The sequence below is a fragment of the Anarrhichthys ocellatus genome, unplaced genomic scaffold (assembly GCF_004355925.1).
Source record: "Anarrhichthys ocellatus isolate YVR2014 unplaced genomic scaffold, GSC_Weel_1.0 scaffold16, whole genome shotgun sequence".
In the NCBI taxonomy this organism is placed as follows: Eukaryota; Metazoa; Chordata; class Actinopteri; order Perciformes; family Anarhichadidae; genus Anarrhichthys; species Anarrhichthys ocellatus.
In genome coordinates this window covers 9,397,645-9,409,959 of record NW_022280046.1, presented here as the reverse complement: position 1 = coordinate 9,409,959, position 12,315 = coordinate 9,397,645, and the positions used below count along the sequence as shown (strand labels likewise).

Genomic DNA, 12,315 nt, shown 5'->3' with positions numbered 1-12,315 from the left:
TCTTTGTCTAATATTTAAATTTGTTTGATGATCTGAAACATTTAAGTGTGACAAACATGCAAAAAAATAAGAAATCAGGAAGGGGGGAAACACTTTTTCACACAACTGTATATATATATATAGTGGGTACGGAAAGTATTCAGACCCCTTTAAATTTTTCACTCTGTTTCATTGCAGCCATTTGCTAAAATCAAAAAAGTTCATTTTATTTCTCATTAATGTACACTCAGCACCCCATCTTGTCTCATAGTCTGGGAGTCCTTCATGTGTTTTTTGGCAAAGTCTATACGGGCTTTCATATGTCTTGCACTGAGGAGAGGCTTCCGTCGGGCCACTCTGCCATAAAGCCCCGACTGGTGGAGGGCTGCAGTGATAGTTGACTTTGTGGAACTTTCTCCCATCTCCCTACTGCATCTCTGGAGCTCAGCCACAGTGATCTTTGGGTTATTCTTTACCTCTCTCACCAAGGCTCTTCTTCCACGATTGCTCAGTTTGGCTGGACGGCCAGGTCTAGGAAGAGTTCTGGTCGTCCCAAACTTCTTCCATTTGAGGATTATGGAGGCCACAGTGCTCTTAGGAACCTTGAGTGCTGCAGAAATTATTTTGTAACCTTGGCCAGATCTGTGCCTTGCCACAATTCTGTCTCTGAGCTCCTTGGGCAGTTCCTTCGACCTCATGATTCTCATTTGCTCTGACATGCACTGTGAGCTGTAAGGTCTTATATAGACAGGTGTGTGCCTTTCCTAATCAAGTCCAATCAGTTTAATTAAACACAGCTGGACTTTGATGAAGGAGTAGAACCATCTCAGAGGATCAGAAGAAATGGACAGCATGTGAGTTAAATATGAGTGTCACAGCAAAGGGTCTGAATACTTATGACCATGTGATATTTCAGTTTTTCTTTTTTAATAAATTTGCAAAAATTTCTGTCAAGATTTTCTGTCAAGATGGGGTGCTGAGTGTACATTAATGAGAAATAAAATGAACTTTTTTAATTTTAGCAAATGGCTGCAATGAAACAAAGAGTGAAAAATTTAAAGGGGTCTGAATACTTTCCGTACCCACTGTAAATATAGCAACGTAAATAAAACATTACATTTTTTTATAAATCATTATTATTGTTATCAGTTTGTTTTTGATGCTGATAGCTGATAACTCAAACTCAACACTCCGTGCTTATTTGTTGTATCTTGATACATTTAGTTTATAGCCCTTTCTACAGCTCTAATACCATCATTGCCAATCACCTCACAAGTTTCTCTTTCAACACAAATACTGTTTTCTAATTTGCTTAATGTTTTTATTTATTTTTTGATAGCGGTTATGCTATCTACACTTTTTAAGTTCAATATTTAAGATCATTGAATAATAGTTGCATCGATTATAAACAATCTACAAGTCCATGTGTAATAAATAAATAAACATTTTTCAAAAATGACACGTTAGAGCTTCAAAAGAGGAAAGGGTACATATATCAAATTAAAAGTGTACACAAAATGATGCTTTCCAGTGAGTTAGCAAATATAACAAAGGAACAAAAAGACAACAAAAAAATAGCATCTCAGTAAGCAGCCATCATTAGGTTCCAAACCTACAGACTTTCAATGTGAAACCTCTGTAGGATGTGTTTATTTCATTGACAGTACCTTAAAGCTGGCCACACAATGCTCACATTGAAGAAACCAGTAATAACAAGCTGGATTTTAAACATTGAAAAACACAGTCTAGTGTTGCCAACTCTTTTGCCAAGTTGCCAAGTCAGGAACACTGACAGCCTGTTCCTTCAGTCCTCCCTTCAAAGCCACTCCCCAAAAATGGTCACAATGAACGGGCTTATTACAGTCCTGCGACGGCCACAGATTCCAGATACCTTTTTCTTTTTTTGTCAGAGCAATGGGTATATTGATTGATGTCGGCATGTCATGAGAATTTTTAATTTCAAATATGACAAAACAAACGATTTAGAAGAACATTCCCAACCCTAACTTAACTGTGATCCAAAGCAGATGCGATCTGAATGAAATAATAAATAATAATAGTATGTTTGTTAGACAGAGAAAGGAAGAGCATTAGAGTGGTGTGTATATGACTCTTAATCTGACATTATGACAAAATACAATAATCTGGATATCAATTCTAATCCGTTATCCCATAATCTGCTATAAAGAGATAACACACACACACACACACACACACACACACACACACACACACACACACACACACACAGTTGTGGTTTTGTCACTTTTGGGGACACTACATTGATTTACATTCATGTCTTGGAGATTTAACCTAACCCTTCCCTTAACCCCTACCAAACCCTTACCCTGACCTAAATCTAACCTCACCCTAACATTAAACCAAGTCTTTACTCTCAAATGTCAAGATTTAGATATACGTAAAATTGTCCTAATTTTGTCCCAAAAAAAGGCAAGGTCCCACATTGTGAATGTGTGATAAGATTTTAGTCCCCACAGGATCGGATTAACCCACCCACATGCCCACTCATCCCCTCACTCTCTTCCCGTTTTTTTGTGATGGTTTTTATCAAATGTGTTGTGTGTTGTTTGTTTAACGGTCTAAGCCAGGCTTTGGGATATATGTTTCAAAGCCTTTATTGACATGTTGAATGTGTCTGTTATTCAGGATGGCAGTAACCTGCAGATTTTGGGTTTGGTGAAGTCGGATGAAGGATTTTATCAGTGTATAGCTGAAAACTCAGCCGGCAGCTCGCAGGCGATGGCTCAGCTGCTTATCCGAGAGCCAGGTAGGAACACACACACACACACACACACACACACACACACACACACACACACACACACACACACACACACACTCAGCTGATACATGTGGTGTCCCTGTCACCTCTCATTGATAAAAAAAAAAACAACAACCTGCTATCGTCACCTGTTGTCTCCATTCCTGTCCCTGTCGTGACATCATTTCCTCTCCGGGCTCGCTATATGTCCTGTGACATTGCATCTGCACATCTTAATTTGCAGCTCTCTGGGGCAGTTTAATTCTCATGTCGTGTTGCTGTAGTAAGTCTTGTAAATCAATAAATTCTTGTTTACATTTAATGTGAAATCCAGAACATGAGCAGAGTATAAACTCCGTCCTGCTTGATTCTGCATAACTGTGACAGTGTCTGACACTGTGATGAACTTCCTATTACATTCAGAAGTTCAAATAGAACATTGTTCTGACAGCAAAGTAGGTTTTGAATATTTTCCTATTGGATTGTAATGCTTATAGTGCAATTCACATGTGCAATCAGACCATAATGAGAGCAATCTGGCTTGTTATTTTAAAACTAACAAAAGATATACCACTGAAGGAGATTGGATTCATCAAAGGACAAACATTTACTGTCCTCTAATGAGGAATACTGGAAAGAAAAGAAAAACATCTAGTGGCACAAATTCATCATTTTGTTGCACAAATTATTTAAATAGCAAAAGAAGTATTGAAAATGAGCATTAATTACCATTGTGTTTGCACAAATGTGCACTGTTTAATCATGACATATGTATGTCATAATTATAATTAATAATAATAATCCATGATTTGAGGAAATATGAGCTTACAGATCTTAATAATAATAATTATAATAATAATAACAACTGTATTTACATATCCCTTTTAAAACAAAGTTTACAAAGTACTTTGACAGACAAAGCAAAAAAAAGAAAGCAACAAAACAACAGAACGCTCCTGAGGCCCAACAAAGCCACACAGACGAAGGTAAACCCTGATAACACAGTACAATAGATGAAACAATGAAAGCAAGCGATACTATAAAAATAAACTAAGAAATAAATAAATAAAATAAACAATTTCGTAAAATAAAATAATAATATTAATAATAGAACAAGGCAAGATTGTTACGGAAGACACGAGTTCTATTATGAAGGTTACAATACGAGTTTTGCAAGTCATACGAGTTATTATTATTATTACATTATGTGTTATTGAAGTGATAATTAGGAGTTAATTAAGTGATAATTAGGAGTTAAGTTCTGTAAGTCATTAGTATGAGTTATTGAGTTCGTAATTATGTGTTTTTGAAGTCATAGCTAAGAGTTTATTAAGAGATAATTAATAGTTAAGTTTCGTATTTCATAATACCAGTTATTGAAGTCGTAATTTGGTGTTATTGAATTAAAGGTTATCAGTGATGGAGGTAATGATTACGAGTCAACAAAGTGATAATAATCACAAGTTAAAGGCACAATGAGTAGGATTTGATTTGTGTGAAAACACAACCCCAGATCTACTTTGGAACGAGCTTTGTCCGCTCCGAGTTTCGCCGCTTGTTGCTGTTAGCATTTTTTGTCTGCGCTTGTCTTGCCATTTTTGTAACTTCCTCTTGGCATGTGTGCCAATTAACGGCCACCTGGTCGCTACGATAGAGGCCAATGCACAGAAACCGTCTCGAACACGCTGAATAAAAGAGAAAAGAGAAAGTGACAAAGGACAAATGAGGACAGTTCGACATTGTGTCATGTGCTTCCATACTTGAATGACATCACAAAATGTACTTGAGCTCTACCATCAAGCCGTGATTCACCGAGGAGGAAGTGCTCCGTTCTGATGTTTCAGTCCGACTGAGGACAGCCGGAGTCTGGATTTGGCTGTTTGTTTGTTGTGTTGTGTTGTTGTTTGTGTTTGGGTTACAATTCAGTTAGTCATGTGGTCTGCCAGCAGTTACCACCATCTGACACACACACACACACACACACACACACACACACTCACACACACAGACGTGCTCAGCCAGTTTGCAGAACATCTGAGTCAGCGCGATAGAATCACTCTGCATCTAAATGGACCAACAGCTGTGTGTGTGTGTGTGTGTGTGCGAAGATAAAAAAAGGGCAAGAGACATTGATTACAGTTCTATTCACACTGTAGATTATTATGGCTGTGATCCTGGAGGACCCTGTTCATGTGAAACCCAGGTGATTCATATTCAGTGATATCCGTAGACAATAATATCGTTGTTGCTGTTTTCTGTCGGTGCAAAATCACCACTTCCTTCACCTCTTTCACATTAAGAGCCTCCCAGCAGTTTGAGGGGGCTGAATCTCTTCCCCTCTCTGATATGCTTTTATTGTGAAACATGACGAAGACGAGCCAATCAGTGGTTCTGTTGAAAAGAGGAACTCTTTGGATACATGACATACTATTTAGCTACCTGGCTGACAATCATGCGTCTAAGCTAAGTGACTAGCTAACTCACTGTGTTGCTTACCGACTAAAAAAAGTAACTGACCAACCACCTAACTCACTAACCAGCCAACTAATGCACTAGACAGCTAACTGACTGGCTGATGTCCTTGTTAGCATCAATATACATAGAACTTCTGTCACCTAAACATTTTAATCAAACCTGGTCTTTCTTTCGCTCCTTCTCTTTTGTCTCTCCTGTCTTTCTCTCTCTTCTTTCTCTCCTTCTTTCTCTCTCTCTCTTTTTCTCCCTTTCTTTCTTTCTCTCCCATTTCTTTCTCTATCTGTCTTTCTTTCTCTCCTTTCTTTCTTTCTCTCTCATTTCTTCTTTATTTATTTATTTCCTTCTCTCTCTGTCTCCCCTTTAATCACTGTTCAGTGTGTTGCCTTCTCCCCTGAGCCAGTGGCACAGATGGCAACACACACGCAGATACATTAAGAGGGTCAGATGGTTGGTGTTATCGCTTGGTTACTATCGCCACGGGAACCGAGCATCCCAGCAGGCTAGCAGCGGCCAATCAGACATTCCCACGAGAAATCACGGCGGGGGGGTGTGCGTGTGGGTGTGTGTGTGTGTGTGTGTGTGTGATTGTCAGCATACCACCTTGTTACCCTTGATGATGCCAGGCCTCTTGATACTTGAAGTGACTCTTCACACACACTCAGCCAGAAAATCCCTCGCCCCCCCCACACATACACATATACACACACATACACACACACACACACACACTATCATACTTGCGTACTTAAAATCTCTCCAACATACATTTACGCAAATGCATCATTCACTCAGGTCAAATGCCAGCACAAACACACACACACACACACACACACACATACACACGTACACGCAGTGTGGCGTCAGTGTAGATTGGTTTCATTAACGCAGAACACATGCAGTTGGTGATGCTCACATATCGGGTCTTAACATCCCATATAGATTTTGTTCGCCATTCAGGTTTTCTCCTTTGTTGCTGGTAACGTAATCCCTCACTTACAAAACACAGCCAGCTCATCAGAACAGGCTGTTGTAGTCAACTCAACGAATGATAGCGTCATATATTTCTTCAATCGACATGACAGACGTTAAGATAACCGCTCCTAGCAGAGGCCACACAAGCTTCTGTGACGACTGAAAATGGCCGTAGACAGGACGGATACATCAGTTCACTGCTGATTAGAGCAAAACATGATAACTGATATGCATTTGTACCTTCAACTTTTGAGCTTTATTTCATTTGTCTTTTTTTATTCAACGAGGAACTCTAATTTTATGTTGATTTTGGCGGTCCCTGTGGACAAAAGCGGTAGCCTTTCCGAGCACCACAGTCCCCTTTCGAAAAGCTCTCTTTTTTACTGCAGTAGGGTCTGACCATCTGCCCCGCTTAGTCCGGGTTCTGGTTTTTCCTGGGCTTCCCTTCTCTCCAGCGGGGCCCCGGCAATATGGCCTCGCTCTCCAGCGGCTTGGCATGGCGTCGACGTCGGCTCGCAGCAGAGACTGGCCGAGCGGCGAGGAGAAGCTCATGCTCCTGGCTCCTGGAGGAGGAGGAGCAGCTTCTCCACAGGCACAGAGCTCTCCTGTGTGTCTGTGATTGGCTGGTCTCTGGCAGAGGCCACGCTGGATTCTGAGCTGAAGGAGTTTCTGGTTTTGTCTGATTATGTGCAGAATCCGAACCTGGTGGCACCGATGACAAACATCGAGTATCGCTATATAGAAAGAGCCAATCTTCTCTCATGGTCTGTTAAATTGAGACCGTTTCATAACCAGTTGAGAGTTCCTCACAGTAACTTCAAGAATACTGAAACCAATCATTTCAATATTATCTATAATAAAGCGGTGTGTGTGGTCTGGTGTGATAGAGACAGAGGTAGAGAGAGGTTGATGGTGTGTATGTGAATGTTTATACCTGAACAAAAGACATTACCCCCTTCTCTCTCTCTCTCTCTCTCTCTCTCTCTCTCTGTTTTACAGTCTCCTCAGTCCTCTCTTGCCCCCGCTGCAGTGCGGTTTCAGTTAAATCCTGGTCTGGATCTGATCTGAAAGCTGGATCAGGATTTCAACCCTCAGACCACTGATCTGATGTCAGTCTGTGGTCTCATTGTGTCCTTCACCTTCTCTTCATGTCGCCGGACTTTCTCCGTCCCCCCTCCGTCCCATCCCTCTGCTTCTTTCTTCTCTTTTCTTTCATCGGTCACAAAAAAATTAGCCAGGTGGATGAATTCCGGGCGTGTGTGTGTGTGTGTGTAAAGGTCTGAATTGCAAATGCATAAGGCTGCTTGAAGGTCAGGACACACACACACGCACACACACATCGATCTATCTATCTATCTATCTATCTATCTATCTATCTGTCTGTCTGTCTGTCTGTCTGTCTGCCTGCCTGTCTGTCTGCCTGTCTGTCTGTCTGTCTGTCTGTCTGTCTGTCTGCCTGTCTGCCTGTCTGTCTGTCTGTCTGTCTGTCTGCCTGCCTGTCTGCCTGTCTGTCTGCCTGCCTGTCTGTCTGTCTGTCTGCCTGTCTGTCTGTCTGCCTGTCTGTCTGTCTGCCTGTCTGCCTGTCTGTCTGTCTGTCTGTCTGCCTGTCTGTCTGTCTGCCTATCTGTCTGTCTGTCTGTCCGTCTGCCTGTCTGTCTGTCTGCCTGTCTGCCTGTCTGTCTGTCTGTCTGTCTGTCTGCCTGTCTGTCTGTCTGCCTGTCTGTCTGTCTGTCTGTCTGTCTGTCCGTCTGCCTGTCTGCCTGTCTGTCTGCCTGTCTGCCTGCCTTCCTTCCTACTTTCCTTCCTCCTCGGGTAGCTCAGCCAGTGGCTGAGCCACTGTGAAGCAGTGGCTCAGCCACTGCTTCACAGGTGTAGCAGTGTGTCTTTCAGTTGTTTCTGTTGGACCTCAGTGTCCCGATAGAAAACCTGTGTCTTTACTCTCCGACACTCTGTCCTCACTTGTCCTGTTTTTGTTTCATTTATCTCTCTTGTCTTTTTGGCGTGAACCGGTCATGTCATTTAACCTTCTCATTGTTTGATTCACAAGGCAATATAATTGCTAATATGATATAGTCATTATGATTTACTTGAACTTCTGTTGGACTCAGACATTTCCTTCTTGACCTTTCGCGGAACATAGATTGAGTGGAACTATGATGAAGTTGAAAATGAAATTAGTTATTGTGCGTTCCGTTATCATGGCGGCATGACATTATCATGTTATGGTTAAAATGTTTCCATCTGTATGACCAAGAGCACTGTATTCATCTTTATTGATGGTCAGTTTCAACATCTTTCCAAGGAGGATATTGACTACAAATGAGAAACAGAGGAGGGTCTTCTTGCTAGGGGCCACTTATCTTTGCTATTTATTGGTGGGGCGATGGGATTTTCAGTAAAAGTAGTCACAGGTGGTCTGATTTACTGTTGCTTTCCCTCCCTCAACGCCTCCACTTTCTCATTCTCACTAGCATCTGGTTTCTCTGAAGGAACTAATCACTTTTAAAGCACGTCTGGGTCTGGCCCCTAAATTTACAGAAGAAATGTCAACCCCTTATAAGCCAGCTCGCAGCCTTAGATCCTTTGGTGGGGCCCTTCTGGCTGTTCCAAAGCCGAGGCTAAAAACTACAGGTGACCGTGGTTTCGCCATCAGGACCTCTAAGCTTTGGAATGACCTGCCCAAAGAATCAATAATCTCTTTTAAATCACTTCTTAAAACCCATTTTTACAGACTGGCTTTTATTTATTTTATTTATTTTATTTATTTCGTATAGATTGGTTTGATTGTTTCATCTATTTTACTGTAGCGGAAATGTCTTAAAACATACATTCTCTCTACTGACCAGCAGGGGGCAACTAAGACTCTACTTCTCTCTTGATTTATTACCTCAGTAAACATTATAAACATGAGCTTATGGTCTCAATCTCTAGTTTCAAGTCTTCTTCAATACAGCATGATGTTCATTTAGTAAATTATGGTCCATTTAGAGTTAAACAGACCATAAAGCTAGGGCGGGCTTAGTGTGATTGACAGGTTCCTGCCGCTACCAGAGACGTATACGGCGTCTCTACATCACACCTCCACATTCCAAGTATGGTAACTTCCGTTCATTGGTTGCAAAAAAACCCAACATGGCGACTGCCGTAATCTAAGATGGCGATGGTGGAATCGCTGAACGTCCACTTCTTATATACAGTCTGTGGTTCTGTTAGGTTCAAGAACCTCTCGCAACTGTGGGGGAAACCGCACGTGGTCCAGCCTTGCCAAAAAGTCAGCTGGTTTCAATTATAATCAAAATAATTTAATACTACAGAAGCTAAAACAATTGCAAAGTGAAGTACACAATTTACAGTATCTATAGATATATATTTACAGCATCGATATAGAAATATGATCCGCGCGGAAAAGCAGTCATACACACCATGTGGATGACAATGAGATGAACAGGAAGAATGCTATTTCTGAATTTACTTATATAGTTCGTAAAAAGTCACAAAATGTCCGTCTTAGTTTCTATTGGCTAAATCCAGCTGGCTCCTCCTTCTCGCATCAGCCAGCCAGAGGACCCCCCTTGGCGCGGGGGTGGAGCTCCTTCTGCGTGTCCCTGTAAATGCCTGTCTTAAAATCCCTGTCTGACCCTTGGCTATTCTTCACAGTTTAATACATTCAATGACTGTCTTTTATGGCTTATCACTTCTATGATAAACATACTGTAAACATATTATACATTCGATAAGGATTTGCAACTTTTGGCAAAAAACTTCACAAGCTTTACAAGCATAATTGGTATAGCCCAAGTACTTGCCAACATTTTACTATCCACCTCTAAGGTGCTACAAATTCTATTAAGAAACACTTCTAACTATGAATCTTAAAATACACCTCTAATTATAAATCTTAACACACACCTCTAATTATAAATCTTAAAACACACCTCTAATTATGAATCCTAAAACACACTTCTAAACCTAAATTTCCTACAGTTCCACCTGCAGGCTCCGGAGCTTCTTAAAATGCTGTTAGCCTCCTGCAGCGGGCAGAAGCCTCTCTTTAGTCGAACATCAGTCTTCAGTTATGATGCTTTTGCTTAACACACCTTTTTAATATCAGACATTCATAAGACATCACCTACACACTTAGAGACCAGACGTGCAAGTGGATTCTGAATTATCTGAAGCTCCAGATCCTCCTTAATAGCCCAGACGTGTCAAAACCAAACATTGCACACCCGCCTTAATGTGCTCGATAAAATAGAGTGGGACCTTTAAAAAACAGCCCTGCCCATTTCACGTATGATTTTGTCAGCATGATTAGTTAGGAATTATTATTTTTTCTTCTCACAATTCCAGCGTGAGTTACATTTATTATCCACTTGAAAAAAAGACGCTCCTCATCAGGTCTTTCAAGTTTGTTTCACTATCAAAGTGCTATTTGTTTGTTCAGCCATGGCTACGGTGCAAACAGGAAGAGATAAAAGATCATTTGACATACTTTTAATGGTGCCAATATGCAAAAGAAATTACAAATACAGTCTGATAAACACAGAGGGGCCCAAGATGTAGCCCACAGCTAACTCACTGAGGAAAACAATGTATGATGAGACATAAGAATACAAATGAATGGAGTGTGATTAAAACATATTCATTTCTCTTTTTTTCTCACTTTCTTTTCCTCTCCTGTTAAATTAAGCATTTCTGTTGTTTTTTTTAAATCGTATCTTTCTTTTATTATTTTCATGCTCTCTTCTTATGTTCGAACACCCCTGATGGAAGGTGATGTCCGCAGTGAGAGAGAGAGAGAGAGAGAGAGAGAGAGAGAGCGAGAGAGAGAGAGAGGGGAGAGAGAAAAGGGGGTAATGTCTTTTGTTCAGGTATAAACATTCACATACACACCATCAACCTCTCTCTACCTCTCTGTCTCTATCACACCAGACCACACACACCGCTTTATTATAGATAATATTGAAATGATTGGTTTCAGTATTCTTGAAGTTACTGTGAGGAACTCTCAACTGGTTATGAAACGGTCTGAATTTAACAGACCATGAGAGAAGATTGGCTCTTTCTATATAGCGATACTCGATGTTTGTCATCGGTACCACCAGGTTCGGATTCTGCACATAATCAGACAAAACCAGAAACTCCTTCAGCTCATCCTAGATTGTTTTAAGGCATCTGGAGGAGAAGAGGTAGAGGGGAGGATCAGGATGGATGGAGAAGGAGAGACTGAAAGAACAGATGAGGAGGAGGAAGAACAGAGAATGATGAAACGGGCCGAGAATAAGAGATGAAAAAATTAAATCATCCCGACACAACTCTGTGGAAAAGATGGAGGGAGAGCGAGACAGAGAGGAAAAACAAGAGAGAGTAAGCGATGGGAGGGTCAAGCGAAGGGCAGGGCGAGTAAGAGAGAGAGGAGGAAGTGTGTCAGCCATGACAGATTTGTATTCCAGAGTAAGCGTCTGACCTTACACACACACATACACCCACACACACACACACATTATCTCTCACACACAGAGAAATGCTTTACTCCGTCACCTCCGCTCTCTCTATACACACACACACACACACACACACACGCGCTTTACCCTACCCCCGCTTTACAACAAGAATGTGTGTGTGTGTGTGTGTGAAGGGTGGGGGTTTGGGACTCTCTATCTGTTGCCATGGTGACGGCAGCCTCCTCTCGTCTCCCATCCTCTATCCTGTGAGGACCTGATGATGATGATGATGATGTGTGTGCGTGTGACAGGTAAAGATACATATTAAGTGTTTGCCTGAGAGCACAGAAAAGAAGACTTGTGTGTGTGTGTGTGTGTGTGTACTCTGACCATTGTATTATACCAAAACACACTATGATCCCTCTCCTGTTCTTACATTTATTGAGTGATTTGATGAAAATATTTTATGATCCCATGATCAGAAAATAAAAAGAGATAATTCTTTAGAATGTAAGAAAGCAAGTGTTGTCATTTTTCTCTTCCTTTGAGCGTCCAGACTGATCGATGAGTCTGCTATGATGCTGCATTCATGCTCAATGCTTGTATTGGATAAAATGACCCCTCCAATCAGAAGCCAGCCTCTGACCGCAGGGCTCACTGTTG

General features: G+C 41.2%; 1 protein-coding gene across 1 annotated transcript in view; it reads left to right on the top strand.

The window, feature by feature from the left end:
- Nucleotides 1-12,315, top strand: part of dcc (DCC netrin 1 receptor) — a 232,478-nt gene that overhangs the window by 112,417 nt on the left and 107,746 nt on the right. The window contains exon 7 of the mRNA XM_031855714.1: nt 2,647-2,767. Coding sequence (XP_031711574.1) covers nt 2,647-2,767 — 121 coding nt within the window. The remainder of the gene's footprint in view (nt 1-2,646; nt 2,768-12,315) is intronic.